The sequence below is a fragment of the Hyperoodon ampullatus genome (genome assembly GCF_949752795.1).
Source record: "Hyperoodon ampullatus genome assembly, contig: scaffold_264, whole genome shotgun sequence".
Taxonomy (NCBI): domain Eukaryota; kingdom Metazoa; phylum Chordata; class Mammalia; order Artiodactyla; family Ziphiidae; genus Hyperoodon; species Hyperoodon ampullatus.
The window spans coordinates 239,929-262,999 of NW_027640654.1; the positions used below are offsets into that span (position 1 = coordinate 239,929).

Consider the following 23,071-nt stretch of genomic DNA (forward strand, 5'->3'; position numbering starts at 1 on the left):
CACTGGCGACCCTAGAAATCTGTTACAGAAAAGCATTTTATTGAGCAGTAAGGGACCCCACTGGGGACGGAAAGGCCTGGCAATAAAGGAGCATGTGAACCTCGGGGCGGGATGCGTGCTGCTTGACTCTCCATCCTGTTCTCGCTTAAGGGAGCAAGGCTTCCTGGGCCTCTCTGTCCTGCCTCCTGAGACCCCAGGCAGGAGGCTCTTTGGGAAGCCACAGATTGCTGCTTTCAGTTTCAAAAAGCCCAGCTCCCCCCTGGTTTGTGGTGGTGGCCGCTGACAATGGCTCAGGGCAGGAGCCCATGTGGTAGACTGCTAAGGCTTCTCTGCACCCTGTATCTGCTCCTGCAACCTCCTCGGCTCGCAGAGTGCAGACTTCACTTTCTTCAGCTCACAAAGGGGCCCATGAGGATTGAGCAGAGGAATGCCAGGTTTTCTTCCAGGCCAGCTTCTGCCCTGGGATGTTCAGGGCAGACCCTCATTTCAAACCTCACTTTCTGAGGCTCCTGGCTTATGGCCATTTAGTGTGCAGGGAGGCTCCTGGCTGAGGAAGGCTCAGACAGAACGACGCAGGTTCTAATCTGTGGTAGTGGGCAGTGGGGGGTGGGCGGGAGGGGTCACTGCAGGAAGAGGCGTTCGCTGCCTTAGGCAGTTAAACCATTGCCCTGTCTTCAGAATGGTTCAGCCAGCAAGATTCTGTGGAGTCCGCCTCCTGGCACCATGCTACAATCGCCGGATTTTGGGTCTGGAGCAACCGACATCTTCGTCCGGCTCTTCCAGAGCGTGCTTTCTCTCGGGAGCACGTCTGGGGACTGGCTTCTCGGCTTCCGCCTTTGCTGGCGTGGCCAAAGGAGCATCCCCGTAGGCCCGGTAGCCACCAACCAGGCAGTATGTCTCCCCATGCCAGACCCCCTGTGTTTCTCCACACCCTCGGTTGAGGACCTGGTAGTGACCGGGTGTAGGAGGAGAAACGGGAGCCACAGCTGCTGCAAAGAAAATCAGAACTGATCAGTCACTTCTGCTGTACACAGTCTCCTGCCAGAATTTCCCTCTCTCATGTCTCTCCCAGTTTCTGGCTCAAGACCTTTAATCTACTTGACATCCAAAACACAGACTTGGCCCATCACCTCTATGAGTCCCTAGAGAAGGGACACTGGCTGCAAAAGCAATTCCTAGAGCCTACGGCTGCATCAGGTGAGGTAGTCTCTTCACCGTTGCCAGGGGAAACAGTAGAACCCGAAAGAAATTGCAATCATGATCCTCTCCATCTCTCCCTTCCACAACAGAGAAAACATTTCTTGCAGTGTGTCACTTCTGAGGCTTTAATGGAAACGTCTTTCAAGTTTTGGAAAAAGATAATCTAATATAAATTGGTTAAGGGCCCCTCCCACTTTGGCAACCCCTCTTGGGCCCCACTTATACTGCCTGTTGCAACCACACTGAACTCTAGCCCTCTGATACTTTTATCTAGATTAGAACAAGGCCAAATACTGAGGCAGAGTGATCAGGAGACTCAGAACCGGGTTCTGGGTCCCAAGTGTAGGCTCACATCCACCCAGCCTCCTGGGACACCATCTGCTCAGCCCTCCAGTCTCACTAGCACTTCATCACCCCCCTTGGTTCTTCCGGTCTTCCCATGAATATGGCACCACCCTCTCCCCTAGTACTCAGCAGCTCAGTATGGGATGTGTCTGAGGGGACCGATATAGATGTATACATGACAGCACAGAGGTGCCTGGGTTTGAAGGTGCGGTTCAAGAGTGGCCCTCTTCCTCAAACTGCTCCGTTTACCATCTGCCAACAAAAATGCACTTGCCTTTTGCTAAGAGGCCAATCAGGAACGGGTCTGAATGGAAGCATCCTGTAGCCCAAAGCGGAAGGCTATATTTATAAAGATCAGAAGCTTCCTGCACACTAGTTCAGGGATGACCTTTCACTTGTCCTCAGCAGTGAGCACTGTGGGACCCTGACGGTGTCCCAGGTCACTGGTATTACTTACAGCTGGGAAAGTGCTGAGGTTTACGTAGTGGGCAAGCCCCACAGGAACATGTGGCAGCCAGGTGAGGTTGTGTGTACACCATGCCTCTTCTACAGATGCCCGGTCTCGGTGTACCTGCTGCACTGCCCAGCCAGGGAACAGAGCACAGGTCTGAGTAAATATAGATGATCCGGTCAGACATTCTCAGACAACCAAAGAGATTGGTATCTGGTGGAGAACTGGTAGGGAAGTTTCTCTGATGTCAGCACGTTTCCATAGTTACGCTGCCATGGAAACTGTGAGAAGGCCTGTGAGGTCATCACTACCCAGTGAGGTCATAATAAGGAGCCTGTGACTTGCGGGTCAGGCTTCAGGAGGAGGGGCAGTTTTGTGGAGGAGAGCAGGGTGGAGGCAGAGGTACTCTGCCTGGCCCCTCACACCTGGGCCTCCCCGCCCATGCCCTAGTCTAGTAGACACCCCACGTGGGGCGTGCAGGTGGGCTGGTACAGGAGGGCAAGAGAGACCCACATCCTGAAATTGGCTTGAGGGGCAAGATTAACGTTAAGAGACAGCTAGGTTGTATGGCACTGACCCTAAGAGGCAGAGAATTGTGTGGACTGGGGAATCAGGGAAGGCTCCTTGGCAGTGGGCCTGAAGGACAAGTGAGATTTGGACCCATGGGGAAGAGAGGGAAGACATTCCAGTTTGGAAGAATACAAGCAAAGACACACTCTTCTCGACCTTGTCCTGCCCCAAATATAAATTCATAGAACCCTCACATTTTTACACCTGAGGGCTTAAGAAAACCAAGATGTTAAGGGGCCTACCCAGTGTTACACAGCTAGTGGAGAGGGGTTCTGCTCAATGGTTACGTTCATGTTGGGGCTCCGGATTTACAGCTGATAGGAATGTGAGGACAAGCTCATGCCATTGCAAATATTTCCAAGTGATACTGAGAGAGATGTTAAAGGTGCAAAATGAGGCTGCTGAATGACCTCACAAAGTGGGAATGGTGGGCCCATTGTAATATGAAATTGAAAACAAGTTCATGACAAAAGGACATAATACAAACTGACAACGTAATCATTCCACTCCCCTCTCCCCTAGAAGTAAAAGTCATTATCATCCTCTCTCTCTCCACCATGAAAGGATGAGATAAAGGCTCAGCAGCAGCCCCCGTGAAAATCACGGTCAACACTGTGAAGAGGGGTTAGTAAGACAACTTGGTCCGACTCAGAGAAGGAAAGAGACAACTCTGCCCTTAGCCTGATCAGGCCCACAGGAAGGAACCACATTTGGGGCAGCTTTTGATAGTGTGGCAATGAGAGAGAACCTTCTTTAGGAGGGGACTCCCTGTTGCCGACCTTGAAAAAGCAAAGATGGGACCTTCGTTTACTGGGGCTGTTGCAGAGGGGATGTGCCCAGGAGGTAGAGACTGCTTGGACTACCCTTTTAGAGGTTGGGCCACCCTGGTTGAGAACCACAGCACCTTCTGTCCCTAAACTGCTTGAATCATTGGGTGCCCGTTAGGACAGACGAAGTCGGGCCTCACTGGAGCAGACTGCCTTTGGGAGTGGTAGAAGGTAAATGTGAAGGGGAATGCTCGCTCTGGCGGAGGTTTGTCACGGCAGGTGGGCCAGCAGGAGACCATTCAGAATCTCCAAGGCTCCGGAGATTACCTGGCTGGGAGCATCCCTCTGATGTGGTGTGGGGACTCCTACCTGAACAGGACCTGGCTGGGCATCCGGGGGAGGCAGAATAAACGGTTTATGAACTTAAGAGAGAGAATCACCTGGGGGTTCCCCCAAACCACTTAAAAGGCCTTGTACCTGGAGTCTTGAGCCAACCCTCAGAACACTTATCTAGACCTGGAGTAGGGCTCAGGAAGCTGCACTTTTCATAAGCTTCCTGGGCAGTCCCACCACAGCGGTCCATGGATAGAGAGACCAAATTATTGTGTATTCTCGGTTGCTTTTGGGAGTCAAAGTGGGCAATATTAAAAACTGCAGCAGGCATATGTATAAACAGGGAATATTCAAGGCAAGCAGAGGCGTATAGTTATTCTATGCATGAATCAGATTTGAGAAAAGCTAGCCTGGTGGTTAAAGAACACAACCCTGAGGACAGACAAACCAGATTCTTTCCTACTGACTTGTGTGATTTTGACCAAGTTCTTTTATCCTTCTGACTGTTTCTTCATATGGAATAGAGCTATGACTGTACATTTAGCACAATATTCTCTTTCGGCAAAGGTTGCTCTGGGTCCATTTGTATTCTCTGCAACTTAACCCTTTCCAGTGCGCAAGCATTTTTAAGTTGTTTGGTGAAGTATTACATTTGACTTTCAACAGTTCGTTACTTTGGGCAAAGCTTATATAATGCTGCAGAGACTAGAACCTATGCAGAGATAGTGAGCGGATGTTATAAGCTTATTCTGCTGGTTTATAAAAAAGTTTAACCTTTTCTTCTCTTCCTCCACCTGCCACCAAGAGATGAGAAAGAAGGCAGAGCCTGGAAATGCACACCAAGCAATATTTCTGTGTCAGTTTGCCTTTTATTCCTCTGCCAGACCTTCCCAGAGAGATTTCACCAAAAGTGCCTAAGCTTGCCATGGCCATTGTTGTGAAGAAAATTTCTCTTTATTGCTAGTCACATCCCCTTTTCCTTCTCCTGGGGGCTTAATGGATGTCTGGGGGCAGGAAACAAAATTTAAACTAAAACATCAATTGAAAGAGCCTTCGTCCTAAGTGTGGTAGTTTGGAGTGTGAATCTTCTCAGAGTCTACTGAAGTCTGCCCCAGTGGAAACTGTTATTAAGGGGCACCCATGAAACATAGCTTATTGTTAGAAACCATGACAATACAGAGCCAAGATCGACATTATTCTCCACGTGAAAGACTACAGAGAGCCGAGCTCAGTAGTTCACCCTCCAGTGTTGGCCAGCAACTTACCTTTTGAAGCCAGACAGCAGCCCGGGTCTTCAGAAGGTGACTAGGCAGCCCAGAGCACCCTACTGACAAGTGTGCTCACCCATCCAGCACAGAGGGAAAGGTCCCTGTTATGGCATCATATATAAGCCTGCTGCAATAAGGTTTGCTGGTGCAAAGGCTCTCTCACTGAGGACCCCAGTCCTGGAAGGCTTCTCCTCTGGCAAGCTGCCAGTTCAATCTTCTGAGCCAGGCTCACGTCCCTGGAATGGGTCACAAAGCTGACGACGGTGCCTGGCACCTCGCTCCCCACCCGGCCCACCCTCCCTGCTCTGTGGATGTAGTCTTGCTGGGTAGGAGGGAAATCATAATTGATGACTAGCGCCACCTGGGTGCTGTCCAGGCCCCGAGAGGCGATGTCTGTGCAGAGAAGAATGCCTCGGGAGCCCTTCTGGAAGGACTGGAAGATGCCTGCTTTCATTGAGGCAGGCATCTGTCCCTGCAGTCTTAAATGTTGGATTTTGTGGTCATCCAGAATATATACCCCAGCCAGTTCACAGTTCTGGAGCAATTACAGAACACCAGAACAGTTCCTGCGGGGCCAGTCCTATATGCTCTGTCATGCTGCCTGAGGATCTGCACCAACCCAGTCACCTTCTCTGTTCCCTTCGGCCTCATGAGTGTCTGTCTGACATGAGGCATGATGCAGTGCAGCTTGTCACTGGTAACGGTGGTTAGAGAGTCTAAGCTGGCAACTTTACTCAGCAGCTGGCCTACAGCTTCGGGAAATGTGGGCCCCACCAGCACTAAGTGACCTTTCGGATTGAAGGGTCTTTTAAGTCAGCTGGGCCTTCTGCTATATGGCTCCCCTCCAAGATGTAATCCACCAGTTCCAGGAAGCTTTCATCCAACAGCGTGTCTGCATGATCCAACACCAAGAAGGAGAGCGGCTCCAGGCTGATCAGTTGAGTTTTCAGGGCCTTCCACAGAGCCCCCGGAGTGGCCACCAGAATATCTGCTGGAGGTTGTTTGGACAGTTGCAGCCTGATCCTCCTCATGCCATGGCCTCCCCCTAACTCCCGCACCTGGAGGTCCAAGGAGCTGCCCAAGGGCTGGGCCACGGCCCGCACCAGTTCGGCTAATTCTCGAGAAGGCACAAGAACCAGGCCTCGAGGAGCAGGGATACGACAGGGGTCCAGGCCTGGCTGGCCCAAGAGCCGTTGAAGGAGAGGTAGCATGTAGCTGAGAGATTTGCCACTGCCGGTTTCTGCGGCGCAGAGGATGTGGCGGCCGCAAAGCAGTGGGGGGATGGTACTCCACTGCACGGTTGTGGGCTGAACAACTTCGGGAGCAGCCTCTTGTAGTGCGCTCAGAACGCGGAGCTCCAGACCGAGTTAGGTGCAGCTGCCCTTGGGCGAGAGGTTCCGCAGCACTGGAGCCTCATGTTGCGCACGCTCGATGGCGAAATGGTCCGCGTGGGTGCGCCGATTCCTCCAGCCGTGCGAAGCGAGTGGCGCGGGTTCCAAGCGCCCAGCGTGAGGTGTGCCAGGTGGTTCTACTCCGGTCGCTGCGCTGACAACAGCAGTGGCCCAGGTCGCGCCAGCAGTGGCCCAGGTCACGCCAGCACCGGCCGCGGGGGCCCCGCTGCCCGCTCTGCCGCTCTTCCTGCTGCCGCTGTAGAGCTTGCGGGATGTGCACCACGGGCAGGGGCTCGTTGGGACCACGGACTGTCAGGTCCCCGGGAGGCGCCAGAAGCAACCGAGCCGCGAGCGACCACAGCCGCAGCCGGCGTGCCAGAGCCATACTTCGCTTGCTGTGGAAGAGGCACACGACAGTGACATCACGGGCGCGCCAAGGCCTCGCGGACGGTGGCTGGCGTGGCTCAGTGAGGCCCGCGGCACTGGCGAACTGTGGAAGGAGCGTGATCTGTAGAGCTCAGCAGCGGCGAGGTCAGTAGGTCCGAAAAGGGGATGGTGACTCCAAACCCTGGCCAACCTTGGGGAAGGGTGCGCGATGGAGGCAGGACCGGGGTCCGGCGATACGCGGCGATGGGGACCTGGCATTACGAACCAGGAGGGCGGAGGGCTTCTGGCGATCCGATGTCCAATCCCTGCAGTGCTCTTTGGTCGCCCTCACAGCTCCTGTCATGGCTTGGCCAGTTCAGGTCTCCCCCTGTAACTTATGAGGGTGCGGTGATGTTTTCCCAGATGTGGTCCCTGTGTATGGTCTTTTAATACAAGTATTTATTGAGAGTCTGAGTGAATGGTCAGGCCTGGGGGCTGAGACCAGGAGTCCGGAGTCATAGGTCCAGGCTCACCCTTCCCTTAGAGCTCCCCAGAGAGTTGAGGGCCCCGAGGGCAAGCTGATGGCCTTCAGCGTATCTTCTCTTCAGTCTAGAGAACTCATCTCTTGGTAATTTTCCCTTTTATTTTCAGCTGAGGTTCATTCTCCCCTCCGTTGTCTCCCCTTTCTGGAGAGTTACCTGTTAAGCCTGCAGAGGAGAGAGTTTTGAGTCCTCATGGGTGAACAGAGTCATTGGATAGAGCAGTGGCTCTTGAGTGAGGGTGAATTTGTCCTCACCCTTCCTGCAGGACGTTTGACAATGGCTGGAGACGTTTTTCTTTGTCACATCCGGGGTGGGGGGCGTGGTGCTGCAGTCATCTAGTGGGTAGGGGCCACGATGCTGCTAAATAACGTACAAGGCATAGGACAGCCCTCCCCACCACCCCAAAAGAATTGTCTGGCCCAAAACGTCCACAGCGTGCTATGGAGAAACCTTGGATAGAGGCTGAGGACTGAAGAGAGGCTGAGGCTGTCACATGTACTCTCACTTCAGGTTGTCAGTCACATTTGCCAGCCTCTTGTGTGGCCCTGCCCCTTTCCCAGAATCTGTAGCAGGCACACTGATGCCATTGCTTGTCATGTCCTTGGGATGAGAAAACCTTGGGGGCTGCTCAAAGTCATAAACACAGGAAGGAGTGATTTGGGAGGGTGACGTGGGAGAAGAGCGCTTTAGGAAGAACAAAATTGACCTCATGTGTTTGGGAAATGTGCCAGATGGAAAAGAGATGAGGTGTGCCATGGGGTGTACCATTGCAGAAGGCAGACTGGGGCTGATGCGTGACAGGTAGTCAGATACTGAATTTGATATAGACTGCTGTAGCAACTAGAAATGCCTAGATCTGTCTAGAGAGTGCTGGGTTTTCTGTCACTGCAAAGTTCATGTATAGGCTGATGACCACTGATTGGTGGTATGATAGAGGGGAGTTGATATAAAGGATGCTCTAAGATATGATTCTACACTACTTTTACGATTCTTTCCCAGAACTCGGAGCTCCTCGTTCATTAGCTGAAGAGCTCCTTGGATGTCTGCTGTGACATGTTTCATCCATTTACATGGGCCACTCATCTTTCAGGTACAAAACAAAGAATCGCTTTGCACAAAGACAGAAGGGATTCACTGAAAGAATGATCAGAAAAGAATAATACATAGATATGTATTTGCATTGACTTTCTCCAAATATTTGAGACAGGGTAGCTGGTTAGTGGCTGCTTTCTCGTGCTCGAGCCCTTACAACGTGAATCTCCTCAGAATGTCATAGAGATGGGAGCCTATCTAAGCCTGCCTGTCTCTGCCCGTGGCCCCTAGTTTCTTCTTGTCATTGCTTTAGGTACTGTGTAAGGCCCTTCTCTTTTCCTCCGATCACAGCAGACATTGAGTAACCTCTAGTTGTGACTGAGATGCATATTTCACAGTATAGTACTTTAGAAATGAGAAAGGTTTACTTATTGTGGAAACAAATGTAGGCCCCCTGAGAGTGTTAGTGTCACTTGGTAATGTTTTTCCCAGGACTGCCATGGTAACTGACGTTGCCTGGTTACTCCCTAAGTTTTGAAAAGAATTCTTCCTTGGATCTCAGGTGATAGTGGTACATTCCTTCCTTCATTTATTCATTCAGTAAATATTTTCTGAGCACCATGTATGTGCCAGGTACTTTTCATATGGACAGTGAACGAAACAAGACAAAATTCCTGCCCTAGTGAACTGTATATTCTGATTTAATTGGCTTGGGGAGAGGCCTGGCCATTGGTAGTTTTAAAAATCTCCCCAGATGATTCTAATGTACAGCTAGGTTTGAGAATCACAGTCATAAGTGAAGCACTTTGGGAATTGCAAAGGCATTGCAGAAATAAAAAGTGGCTATTGGTATTCCTTCGCTATTCCTGCATTCTCCTGCCTGCATCAGGACTGTTGTACAAGTGCCGATCATTTTCTTTTCAGCCCTTTTTGCTGTTTGCCTAGACCCTTTATCCCTCTTTCTAACCTAACACCCTACCTCCTTCTGGTCTTTCAACCTCCAGTCCATCATCTGTTTGGGATTTATCCTAAACTTGGTGGGAAGCCATTGCAGGGTGTAAATAGAGAAATGGTGTTAGCAGAGATGCCTTTTTCAGACACCATACTGTCTATTGTAAGAGAATGGATAGGAGGGGGCAGGAGAAGATTTGGGGAGACTCGTTAGGAGACTGGCTTTGTGCACAGTGGTGGCCTTGGAGATGGAGTAAAGCAGGCAGGTTAGAGTCATATTTGGAAGGTTAGTGATGGCTTGGAGGCGAATAGGAGCAACTGATGAATTGGATGTGGGGAATGTGGGTTAAGGATATTTAATTTGGTAAATGGAGGTGCTACTTACTGAAATGGGGAAAATTTTCTCCTCACATATTGGCCTGATAAACACCTTCTCACCCTGTAGACCCTGAATCAGAGATTCGTTCTTTTTTAATTTTAATACATTTTATTTTATTTCATTTTTTATTTGGGCTGCGATGCCAGCTTGCAGGATCTTAGTTCCCCAGGCCCCCTGAACTGGAGGCACAGGGTCCTAACCACTAGACCACCGGGCAATTCCCAGCAGAGATTTTTTGTTTTTAAAAAATATACGTTTTAATTAATTAATTAATTTTTGGTTGCGTTGGGGCTCTGTTGCCGAGTGTGGGCTTTCTGTCATTGCGGCGAGCAGGAGCTACTCTTCGTTGCGGTGCACGGGCTTCTCACTGCAGTGGCTTCTCTTGTTGCGGAGCACGGGATCTATGCGGGCGGGCTTCAGAAGTTGTGGCGCATGGGCTCAGTAGTGGTGGCTCACGGGCTTAGTTGCTCGCAGGCATGTGGGATCCTCCCGGACCAGGGAGCAAACCTGTGTCCCCTGCATTGGCAGGCTGATTCTTGTTTTTGTTTTTGTTTTTGTTTTTAACATATTTGTTGGAGTATAATTCCTTTACAATGGTGTGTTAGTTTCTGCTGTATAACAAAGTGAATCAGCTATATGCATACGTATATCCCCATATTCCCTCCCTCTTGCGTCTCCCTCCCACTCTCCTGATCCCACCCCTCTAGGTGGTTGCAAGGCACTGAACTGATCTCCCTGTGCTACGCAGCTGCTTCCCACTAGCTAGCTATCTTACATTTGGTATTGTATATATGTCAGTGCTACTCTCTTATTTCGTCGCAGCTTACCCTTCCCCCTCGCCGTGTCCTCAAGTCCATTCTCTACATCTGCGTCTTTATTCCTGTCCTGCCCCTAGGTTCATCAGAACCATTTTATGTTTTTAGATTCCATATATATGTGTTAGCGTACGGTATTTGTTTTTCTCTTTCTGTCTTACTTCACTGTGTATGACAGACTCTAGGTCTATCCACCTCGCTACAAGTAACTCAATTTCATTTCTTTTTATGGCTGAGTAATATTCCATTGTATATATGTGCCACATCTTCTTTATCTATTCGTCTGTCGATGGACACTTAGGTTGCCTCCATGACCTGGCTATTGTAAATAGTGCTGGCAGGTGGATTCTGAACCACTGCGCGACCAGGGAAGTCCCCAGAGATTATTTCTTAAGGAAGGCCCTCCTCAACCCCCATCAGTCTATTCCCTGCTGAGCTAGACTCCCACAGCCTTACGTAACTGCTCCTTGATAGCACCATGCACCCTTTTAATTTCACACATATTTGTAAGTTCCCTTTCTATAACCCTCTGTTCTATTGAACCTTTCCCTCCTGCCTCATCATTTTATCTCTAGTGCCTACCAGTGCTTGGCGTATCTTAGGGGTTCAGTAAGTGTCTGTTGAAAAAATAATTGGAGACAGAGGACAAGGCTTATGAGGGGAGAGCAAGGCTTTGTTTTCTACATGTGGAGTAGGAGATGCCCTTAACACATCCGAGTGGGGATGTGTTTTGTGCAGTTGGTGTGAGGTTGGGATGCCTTTGGAGATGATCATGGCCGATATTTTAAACCATGGGAGTGAATAAATTTGTGAGGGAGGATGTGTGAAATTAGAAGGGAAGAGGGCCCACGACTGAGGAGCAACCTCAACATATGAGGGGAGGAGGTGAAACCAGCAAAAGAGACTGAAAACCAGGGGTAGAGAGAAACTGGGAGAGTGTGCGGTCAACGAACCCAGGGAGGAGAGAGATCAAGGAAGAGGGGAGGCTCCACCATGCCACATGCTGCTAGCAGAACAAGATTGAGGACAGGTCAGTGTCTCGTCAGTTGAGCCACTTCGAGGTAATTGGTGACTTTAACCAGAGCAGTTTTGGGAGAGTGGCAGAGGGGGAGGCCATGCTGGAGTAGGCTGAGGAGTAAAAAGTTAGTACCTCTGAGAAGAGTATCCTTGGCAAGCTTTGTGTTTTTTAAAGGGGACCATGTTTGCTTAGAATAAATAAATTAACAGTTATCTCTGGGACATGGGATTTTGATTTTCTTCGTTTTACTCCCGTTGGTCTACCTTCAAAATATTTTCAGAATGTGACCACTTCTCACCACCCCCCCTACTATCTCTCCGTCCTGAGCCACCATCATCTCTGACATGGGTGACTGAAGAGCCTTCTAACTGATCTGCCTGTGTCTACCGTGGCCCCCACAGTCTGTTTTTCATACAGCAGTCACCGTGATCATGGGGAGTGTGATCAGTCATGCCTCTCCTCTCCTTAAAACCCTTCACTGGCTCCTATCGTGAAGAGCTAACACAGCCCGCAGAGCGTCCTACAAGGCCATTCGGGGTCTGACCGCTGTGTCCTATCTGCTTACTGCTCTCCATCCATTGTGTATCTGACTTCCATTACCCTCTTCTCCTTTCTGTGCTGGAACCACAGTGGCCTCCTTCCTTTTCTTCTAACACAGCAGACAAGCTCCTGCCCCAGGGTCTTTGCACTGGCCCTTTCCTCTCCTGTGCACTCTTCCACTAGATACCAACTTGGCTAACTCAAATCTCTGCTCAGATGTCATCTTCTCATTGAAGCTTATCTGGGCTTCTCTATTTAAAATTTTAACCTATGGGGATGAGGTGGGGGGGAAATGGGTGAGGGTGGTCAGAGGATACACACTTCCAGTTACAAGACAAATACATTCTGGGATGTAATGTACAGCATGGCAACTATGGTTAACAATACTGTATTGTATCTTTTTTTCTTATTTCATTTTATTTATTTATTTATTAGTTTATTTTTGGCTGTGTTGGGTATTCGTTGCTGTACCTGGGCTTCCTCTAGTTGCGGTGGGTGGGGGCTCCTCTTTGTTGCGGTGCACAGGCTTCTCATTGTGGTGGCTTCTGTTGTTGAAGAACACCGGCTCTAGGCATGTGGGCTTCAGTAGATGTGGCACGTGAGCTCAGTCGTTGCAGCTCGTGGCCTCAGTAGTTGTGGCGCACGGGCTCTAGAGTGCAGTCTCAGTAGTTGTGGCGCACGGGCATAGTTGCTCCTCGGCATGTTGGATCTTCCTGGAGCAGGGCTCGAGCCTGTGTCCCCTGTATTGGCAGGTGGATTCTTTAGCACTGCGCCCCCAGGGATGCCCTACCTCTCATTATTAACTCAATGTATTAACTCAATTTTGGCTATAATTAGTGCAGTTGCTATTATCATTAATGTACTGGCGGAAGATCTGGTGGTTGCCTAAGTAGCCTGAACCAACTAGAGAGGAAGTCCCTGAGGAACAGGGGAGGAGGTGTGCCCACATCCGGAGTAGTCTAGCCCTTGGAGGTCCATGGCTCATTAAGTAGCCTGAGATTCTGGGCTCTGTCCAAATAGGTACAAAGATCATTTGTGATCTAGGCATGTTCTCTTCTTGGGCATCTGAACCAGAATTCCCTGAAAGATCCCCAGGTGGTACTCAGTGGCTCAGGATGTGGATGGAGGTGAGCTACATAGAGGGAACTGAGTAAGGTCCACCCTCCCGCAGCCAGAGCCACCCACTGTCTTATTCCAGTGCTGAGCCAAGCAACCTGGGTTTCCTCAGGCCACTGCCAACAGGTCTTCCTTGAGTATCTGGTGTCTAAACTTCAGGGTCCTCCACCAAACCCCAGTATCGGGAGCCTGCACCACAGACCCCAGCACAGAGATGGACACTCGTGCTGATTCCATTTCTAAAACATTTATTTTCAGGAAATGTTTGTGCTCGTATGCAAGGAAACTTTGTGGGGTATCTGTGGCTGCCAAAGTGACATCTGGCAGGATTAACTGGATCACCAGAGCCAAACAATGAGGACTGGGAAGGCGGCAATAACTGTGAGGCCTGGGCCCATGTGGGGGCAAGATTTTGAGAATGACCACTTAGGTGACAACATGAGATTCCCATGAACCGCAGCTCTGGTTAGTTTCTGGTCTGGAGCCAGATCCACTCTCTGATGCAGACGTGGGAGAACGGAGTGGCAAGAGCTGCCCCGCTGCTCATCTGGGAACTCATCCTCCAAGCAACTCTGTCCCTCGTCCTCCTCCCGTACCTGGAGGCGGCAGTCAGCGGGCAGCACCTCTCACAGCACCCCCGCGGACACCTGCTCAGACCACCTGCTCAGAGCTACTCTTTTGCCCAGCCCAGCACACCTGTTCCACCTCTCTGAAGACCCACCACACGTTTCCTCGAAGCACACCCCAGAGCTTTTCCTCACTCCAGCCACGCCCCAGCAACTCCTCTATCAGTACCGGGTATATGGACACGTCCTCCAGCCAATTTGGGAACCTCTGTGGCCACCAGCCAGCCAGGTCTTGGCCCTCAGACCTGTTCCCTGGTCCTGAGTCAGAACTAAAGCCCTATGTGTCCAGGGTCCACTGAACCCCAGCCCTGGTCAGATATGGAAAATGGAGACTTGGAGAGAGTAAATGATTTACTCCTGCTCTTCATCCTTCAGAGGAAGACCCCAAAAGTGCCTCGACTATTCATCAAAAGTCATTGAGTTGTACTGTTAACATGTATGCCTTTCACTGAAAGCATATTTTGCCTCCATTTATAAAGAGAAGAAAAGCTTTTTAAGAACTGGGTTGAACCCCCTGCATGCCCAGACCCAACTGCAGGCAGAGAAGATGGTCAGCCCAGCCCAGACCTTGCTAAGAGTCTGCTCAGAGGCCGTGGGTCTGGTCTGCTGGCACTGGATGGGCACAGATGCTGGGCAGATGAGCTCTGTATGGTGTTTTAGACAAATATGATGACCTAGAGTAGGGTCAAACAGACAGGAGCGCCCAGGAAGCAGACCCTGGGAGAGGGGAGATACCAGTTGGGCCAGCACACCTGAGGCTATGGTCAAGGCCATGAGGACCACAGTGCGGTGGGCACGGTGGCTGTGAAAGCCCCACTGCTGCCCAGCAAGCCGGAGACAAGCCACGGGGAAGCACCCACCAGCCAGCCCCGTCATAAACCACCAATCCCGATGAACTTGCATCCAATGACTGCCCTGATGTGGTCGAAGTGATCTGAAGCATGGAAAGTCAGCAGTGTGGGGCTTCCAGGGCAGGGGTGGGGTGATGACTGACCTCTGTTGATTCCCCTTTTTGCAGCCTGTAGGCCAAACAGACCAGTTCCTTCATGGCCTGGCACCGAGAGTACCAACTGGAGGGCCCTGAGGTTTGATCTGAAGTGATCCCAGCTGGCTCTAGAACTGGACTTCAGATTTGGCGTGGACCCCAGAGCCCCCTGTTTGGGCCATTTCCCACCCAAGATTCACCCTGCCTCCCAGTCTCCTTGAGAACCTGTGGGGGTTCCTTTCCCCGGGTGTGGAGGACGAGAGAGGAACAAGAGTACAACTGATGAAGACCCCAGGGACCTAAGGAGCTGTCCAGTCCCTTGTCCAGAGGTAGGGGCAGTGTGCTTTAGGAGCCCCTGCAGAGGCACAGATGGGCAGCACCCGGGCTGTGTGTCTGACAGCCTCCCTGATACCCATCATTATCACAGTTTTGATTCCATGGCTCCAGTTCCACATGGCACCAAGGTGCTGTGTACCATCCATTATTGGGTTTTTGGGAGCTGTACCTATTGCCAACAGGTGGGTCAAACCACTGGGGCTCTTCTGAAGCCCTCCCCAAATTTGGACCCAGCTTCAGCTCCAAATCAGAGTTTTCAGAGAACCCAGGGTGAGGCTCACCTGCCACAGTAGACACGTTGGCTAACGGGTTGCACTGCAGCACCCACACGGACAAGGACACCATCACGATGCCACCATTCTTCTTCTGCAGGGGCGGACCGGTGGACAGTCAGCTTGGCCCCCAGCACAGCCACCTGCCTGTTCACTCTCTCGGCCCCTATTAGGAAGGTGTTCAGCCCTGGCTTTGAGGTCAGAGTCGTCTCCTCTCTGGGTTTGTGTGAATGGAGGAGCTGCAGCCCTGGTCTGGGTGGTGTCTTGGCCTTGGGTTTCCAAGTTTGGAGGAGTATCTTACCACCTAGACACCCACCTGGGGCTCACGAGTTCAGGGGCTGTGGAATGTGAGTTTTGGGGGCAGAAGGTATTTAACCTGGGGTTTGAGGAAATTGAGGGAGAAGAGTCTCAGGTTCAAGGGCTCCTGGTTTGAACCTCTTGCTTTAGGGATTAGGGCCAGGGCAGTCTCTCACGAGAAGCTGCAGGATATCATCAGGAACATTCCGAGTGTTCTTGCACACCCACCAGGCCACTGAGTGGGAGAAGATGGCAGGTGCCTGTGACACTTCTAGGGCTCACCGTGCCACAGCATCCGAGACATGGGACAAGTCCACCATCATGGCCAGGTGGTTCATTTCTGCCACCATCTTCTACAGGGACAGGATGGGGAGAGGGCATCAGGGCTGCATTTATCGTGTGTGCATTTATCTGTAGAGAACAGGCTGGGCTGTACATTCATGTGGTGCAGGGTATGGAACCCGGGTACTTACCTTGCCAAGCCGGTGAGCCAACTGACATTGCTGTAGAAGGGGTGGATACACTTTGCTGTGCTCTGTGCCCTGAAGGATGGCCAGGAGGCAGTCTGACTGGTGGCCATGACTTGGCTACAAGAGCCTAGAAAGAGGTTCTTTCGAACCGTCTACACCTGCAACTCCCTGGTGCAAGAGGAGGGACCCAAACTAGGCTCTGCATGGCAGTGGGAGGGCCCTTCTGGGGACTCAGTCTTGAATATGTATTCAGGAAAAAATGCATACGCCCTTTTTGGCCAACTGCATCATTGTCGAAGTTCTGTCTCTTTTCACTTGCTTTAAAGGCGACTCCAATCTACGTCTTGAAAACTGTTTCCTGCAATTCTGCCTTGCTTTCAAATCCTCTTCGTTGCCTTCCCTCAATATAGTTTTGGATGATAGTTGTCGTTTATAACTCTACAGGTTTGTGAATTGCAGTGCCCCTGAGCTCCATCTTTCAACTCGCTTTTTTGTGAGCTGGCCACAAAACCGCATGATTGCTTCAGGCCCTATTCTGGTTCTGGGGGGCAGGCTGAGCCTTTGGTTAATTCTTATTCTTGATTGGAAATTAGAGTGACATATGCATATCCAAACCAATGAGAGCTGGTCTCTCATTGGTCCCCTCTATCCCCGTTCATCCTCTGGACAATTTGCAAACTATACAAAACAGGAGGTTAAAGGTGCTGATTCTCCAAGTAGGGAGATTGTTAGTAAAGCAGCTGGAATGGCAAACTTGAGCACCAGGAGATGAAAAATAAGGTGCGTTTTAGAAACCTTTCCCAATCACTGGGTGTACCATCCTCTGGGTTTCCCATGCATGTTTTACCTGTAGGAAGATTCCCTTGAACCTGGAGATTTGGGAGCCATGGAATGGGTGGCGTGCATTATTGCTTTAAATGGTCTGAATTTGCTCACCCAACCTCACCAATCCTGTCGGACCCAAGAGTGTCCAGCCTCATGTCTCTTCCAGCTGTGGGTCTAGATGTGGTCAATCCAGGTTGCATCACAACTCCTGAACGAATTTTGTAATAATTTCTCTCTCTTTCAGTATCTTTTTTCTCTTTTTTTGTAATTTTTATTTATAATGGGGTTTAGCTGATTTTCAATGCTGTGTTTATGCCGCTTTACACCCACTTGATTCACTTACAGAGAGATATCAATAAATACTTTTTAAGATTCTTACTATGCAGATATATTCTTCTGCGGTGAATAGGGTGTGTTGAGTCCTGTTCACTGAGCAATGAGTAGGTCTTGTCTATTATATATTTGGTTGATGGAACAGTATCTGTGCTAATTTCAAACTCTTGTTTTATGCATCACCCCACCTCATCTTTCCCTGTAAGCAACCATAGTGTGTTTCCTAAATGTGTGACTCCGTTCTGTTTTGTAATTCAGTTCACGTGTAGAGATTCTTACGTTCCATCTATAAGTGATATCTTATGATAAGTTTCTTTACCTGTGTGACTTATTTCTCTTAGTATCATCATACCTAAATCACTCATTATGCTGCTACTAGCCTTAGGACATTGATTTCATGGCTGAGTGATATTCCATTGTACATAAGTACCACACTTGTTTACCCATTTTTTTGTTTCCTGGGATATTTAAGGTGTACCCGAGTCGAGGTCTTTGTAAACCGAGCAGCCCTAAACTTTGGGGTGCCTGTGTCCTGTCGATTTTTGGTTTTCCGAATATATACGCCCATGAGTGGAAGTGCCCTATGCACTGTAGCTCTGTTTTTTAGATGTTTTAGGTAACACCATACACTTCTCCAGAGTGGCTGTTGGCATTTTACATCCCGCCCGTCAGCGTAACAAGGCTCCCTTTTCTCCATGGCTTGTCCTGCATTTCTGGTTTTTACACTTTTCCAGGATGGCCCTTTTGACAGATGCGAGTGAGACTTCTTTGTAGTGCTGATTTGCATTGCCCGCTTGCTTGGTTGGCCAAAACGGGCGTCTGCGTTTTTTACTAAATATATTCAGGAAAAACGCATAGGCCCTTTTTGGCTAAATGCACCATTGTCGAAATTCTGCTGCTTTTCCTGTGCTTTAAAGGCGACTCCATACTATCTCTTGAAAACTGTTTCCTGCAATTCTGCTTGCTCTCAAATCCTTTTCGTTGCCTTACCTCAATATATTTTTGGAAGATTGTTATCATATATAACCCTGCAGGTTTGTCCATTGCAGTGCTCCTGAGCTCCATTTTTTAAGTCCCTTTTTTGGGCACTGGCCACAAAACCCCAGGATTGCTTCAGGCCCTATTCTTCTTCCAGGGTGCAGGATGAGACTTTGGTTAGTTCCTCTTCCTGCTTAGAAATTAGAGTGACGTGTGCCTGTCCGAACACCTAGGACTTGTCTCTCATTGTTTCTCATCCTTCCGCTTCATCCTCTGGACAAATTCCAAACTGTGTGCAACAGGGTGTTGACGGTGCTGACACCCCCAACCGAGAAGATTGTTAGGAAAGACGCTGGAGGGGTGAACACGAGCACCAGGAGATGAGGAGGTGAGATGCCTTTTCCAAACTCTTCCCGATTAAATGGTGTACCATCCTCTGGGTGTGACAGGCATGTTTTAGCAGTAGGAAGGGTCCCGTGCATGTAAGGAGAACACCAGGGATTTTTCCAAATCAGTGCCTCCCCAACCCCAAACTGGGAAATTTTTAAGCTACGGTACACGTGTGTTCATTAAGGGCCTTAGGCAGTAGTCAGAGTCCGAGCTTTACTTGATTGAAATCTTCAGGGTCAGAAGCGCTCACCATTGGCCTCCCTTAGGTTACATTTTATCTGTCGTTGATACATGATGTAGATATAGATATGTATTCTTTTTCAGATTATTTCCCCTTATAGGTTATTACAAAATATTGAATGTTGTTCCCTGTGTTATAAAGAAGTTCCTTGTTGATGATCTGTTTTATACATAGCAGTGTGTATGTGTTAATCCCAAACTGTTAATTTATCCCACCTCCCGCGTTTCCCGTTTGGTAATAATATGGTGTAAGGTTTTTTACTTCTCGGAAATGGGGGAGCTGAAACAGAGGTCTCATTTTCAGTGGAAAAGCATTCAAAACAAGATTGAAGCTTCAGCCAAGATTATTAGATGTACATCCTTGGAAAGAAATCACGTCATTTCTCTAATATTGACCTGACAAATAAGGCAAACCCCTCTACTGAACTTGCTTATAATAAAGTGATGGAAATATCAAATGGAAGTCTTAGAAACATCTTATTTTAACCGGAGCCTTATACACTGCTCTATGTTAATTACAGTTTGGCTCACACATCTGTTCACTGAAGTTACAATGTTCTCAATTCCTGTTACTGATCCTCCAGAGTGGGCCCCAACAAGGGTCCCCCTGCCCAGTGTCGTTGGATCCAAAAGAACGAGACTGAGTTTGGTTCAGAGGCAAAGGAACACTTTATATTTTGATCAGAGAATGGAGAGGTGAGAGCGTGCGCTCCCCCGCGGGCTGTGGGCGGGGCTCCTGGGTGGGGATCCCGGCAGCGTCCGCGTCAGCAGGAATGAGGGGACGGAGCTATCGAGGGCCCGGTTGACTGGAGCTCAGGCTCTATGTCCTGGAGTCTGCAGGGGCCCCACGAGCTGAGGTGTCGGCCCAGCCATTCTGCACTAGGAAATCGGGTCTGAAGTGCCGGGTGTGGGACCTGTGCATGTAGAAACCTAGGAGCAAATGAAATTAGACAAAGCACAAAGGAAAAAAAGGTTAGACTTTATTTTATTGCCCAGATTCTATTTTTATCTCACAGGAGTTTTTAATGGGCTTTGTCGGTGACAAACCCCTCCTCTGCTTTTTGTCCCGTTCCTCATTCTTGGGGTGCTGAGGGTGCAGACCCCTCTTCTGTAAGTGCTTCGTGCTGAGGTGGCAGTTCTCATACCCGGGGGGGGAGGGGCAGAACTTCTCCCCAGCAGACTCCAGGTGAGGTTGATTGTCCCCAGGCCTCCTGCCTCACTGCTCGTCCGCCTGAGCACCAGCATTGGAAGTGTTATACATTGTAATGACCTTTAAGGGTCCAGGAAAGAGATGCGCAGAGACGCTGGGGGGGGCCGCTCTTACCCCGTCCCACAGTTGTTCGGCCACCTTAGGCTGACAGTTTCTGCCAGCCTAGATGCTCTGACCAGTAGTCTGTGCTTTCTTCAATTAGGTCACTGAATTAACATACAAACAGCACCAGGTGTCAGAGCCCTGCCTGCTCAACTCTCAGACAGTCAAGGGCCGATAGTGATCCATGACCATGACGGCCACTGAGTCAATGGCCTATTGAAGTAGCCAGGAGTCGAGCCTGTCTTTTTGGCCACCATCACCGTGATGTCTGTAGGCTTTTCTATGGTGACAGCATTATCTAAAGTTTCTGCGTCAAGCTTATTAGCTCCCCTCTGTGTGCAGTAAGTCCTGCAAGCAGTAGTCTGCTCTTTCGGGGCACACTTTTGATGTTTTCTGAGCAGAATGTTGTCTGCATATTGAAGGAATGTTCCCTTCTCCAGAGGTTGATCTTTTAGGTTTTAGTTAAGTTTCTCCAAGATGGTGTGGGAATTTTTGAACCCTTGGGGCAGGACGGCCCCAGCAGTATTGTCTTCGTTGTATGTTGAGTCCTGCCAATCACAAGCCCAAATTTCTTGTGACTTTGGGACTAATGGAATACAGAAGAAGGCATCATCTAAGTCTAATACAGAATACCATGTCCTGGTGGATGGTAGAATGACCAGCAGGGTGTGGGAATTAGGATCTACTGGATGTCTATTCTTGGTGGCTTCACTGACTGTCCTGACGTTCTTTACCAGGTACCCAGTAGCCCTCGGGGCTCTCGTGGTCAGGCCCCTTCCAGGATCTGGAGCTCACCTGGGCAGTCACCCAGCAGCTCACGGGGCTCTCGTGGTCAGGCCCCTCCCAGGATCTGGAGCTCACCTGGACAGGTACCCAGCAGCCCACGGGGCTCTCGTGGTCAGGCCCCTACACGGGTATGGAGCTCACCTGGGCAGGCACCCAGCAAGCCTGGGCACACAGGAACCGTGCACATAGCCCTCATTGCAGAGCGCCCCCAGCCCACCTGTCGGTTGAGCTGACACAGAACACCTCAGAGCAGGACTTGAACTAACAAACAGCAGCTCCGACGGGTCTGTGACCCTGGGCATCACTCTGTGCAGCCTCCCTCTGCCTGGTCTTCCAGAGGCTTCCACTGCAGCCGGGGCACCAGGCCTCTGTCTCCACCCACCACCCCTCCTCTCCCTGACTTCTGGGTTCCTGTCATTAATAGAGGGTTTTATTGAAGTTGTCTCCCACTCATGGGGCAGCTAAATTGAATAGAAAACAAGCCAGGGCTGCAGCCCCTTGTCTCTCCTGACTCTCAGGAGCCCACACCTCTTCCTTGTACGTGGCCGGTGCAGCAAGGGCCATTTTCTGCAAATGTGAGCCGCTGAGGGGTGAGGATTGGCTGACCCGGCGGGCCCGCCCTCCCCAGGTGTGCCTGGGTTGAGGTCAATATAAACACCACTCCAGGCAGCAAGAGCCCCTGCAGCTGTGCCTGACGCCATATTTTCTGCCCCGTCAGCAGTGTCGGGGCTGGGCTGGTGGGAGGGAGTGAGGGGCCGTGGCTTTTTGGGTGGCCCGGTGTGAGTGGGGCTCTGCTGGACTTTCTGCAGGAGTTGCCAGGCTGCCACCTGCTAAAGAAGAGGATGTTTCACCCATACCTGCTGCTGGAATTGCTCGCCGGGCAGAGGTGAGGAAGGAAAAAAGCAGTGGGGGCCGGGACAGGAGGGGTATCTCAGGCAGGGAAGTGGAAAGCTTCCAGAAGAGCGTCTGGGGCCAGGGCCATCCTGGCTGGCCTGCCGGCACCAAGTCGGCCTGCGTGCTGTCGCTGGTGTGGCTCCACGGCCCTTCCTGTAGGCTTTCAAGTCCTTGCACACATTCAGGTGTTTTAGCTGGGAAGGGTGGGAACAGTTCAGCAGCAGCTGGCCTGGGGCTCAGCTCCTGTTTACTCACAGACGCCTCGGCACGGTCCCCCAGCTTTGCAATGAGGACGCTCCTTGCGGGGGGCCTGCTGGCTGCATGGGAGATGATTCCCCACCTGTGACCAACTTCAGAATTGTTTACCACTGGAGCAAGTGCCCTGGTAGGGTTTTCCTCTGTATAACTGGGGGGTTCTGATTTATTTTCTTTTTCTTTTTTGGTTCAAGCTAGGTTTTATTCCTATGTTTTGTATTTATAGATATAAGCATGGAAATCATTCATTCATATAAATACACCTTTGGGAAGGGAAGAACTTCTTTTTCTGTTTTATTTTTTAAATTTTATTTATTATTTTAATTTTTAAATTTTATTTTATTTGTTTTTCTATACAGCAGGTTCTTATTGGTTATCTATTTTATACATATAAGTGTGCACATGTGAATCCAAATCTCCCAATTCATCCCACCACCACCCTCACATGGCGTTCCCCCCTTGGTGTCCACAGGTTTGTTCTCTACCTCTGTGTCTCTATTTCTGCCCTGCAAACTGGTTCATCTGTACCATTTTTCTAGGTTCCACATATATGCATTAATATACAATATTTGTTTTTCTCTTTCTGACTTACTTCACTCTGTATGACAGTCTCTAGATCCATCAATGTCTCTACAAATGACCCAATTTCATTCCTTTTTATGGCCGAGAAATATTCCATTTTATATATGTACCACATCTTTATCCATTCGCCTGTCTGTGGGCATTTAGATGGCTTCCATTACCTGGCTATTGTAAATAGTGCTGCAGTGAACATTGTGGTGAATGTTTCTGTTTGATTTATGGTTTTCTCTGGGTATATACCCAGTAGTGGCATTGCTGGATCATATGGTAATTCTATTTTTAGATTTTTAAGGAACCTCCATACTATTCTCCATAGTGACTGAGTCAATTTACATTCCCACCAATGGTGGAAGAGGGTTCCTTTCTCCAGCCCTCTTCAGCATTTGTTGTTTGTAGATTTTCTGAT

General features: G+C 49.8%; 1 protein-coding gene and 1 pseudogene across 2 annotated transcripts; both read right to left on the minus strand.

Annotated features, from left to right (window-relative positions):
• Nucleotides 1-726: 726 nt before the first annotated feature.
• On the minus strand, nucleotides 727-2,183 carry LOC307070079 (DPEP2 neighbor protein-like; the record flags this gene model as incomplete). Its single annotated transcript, XM_079728679.1, has 2 exons — nucleotides 727-989; nucleotides 2,117-2,183. 2 exons carry the CDS (start codon nucleotides 2,181-2,183, stop codon nucleotides 727-729), a joined length of 330 nt encoding a protein of 109 aa, XP_079584805.1.
• A 2,863-nt stretch (nucleotides 2,184-5,046) lies between these two features.
• Nucleotides 5,047-6,710, minus strand: LOC307070078 (putative ATP-dependent RNA helicase DDX28; annotated as a pseudogene). Its single transcript has one exon. The product of its transcript is annotated as a putative ATP-dependent RNA helicase DDX28 (transcript).
• Nucleotides 6,711-23,071: the final 16,361 nt, after the last annotated feature.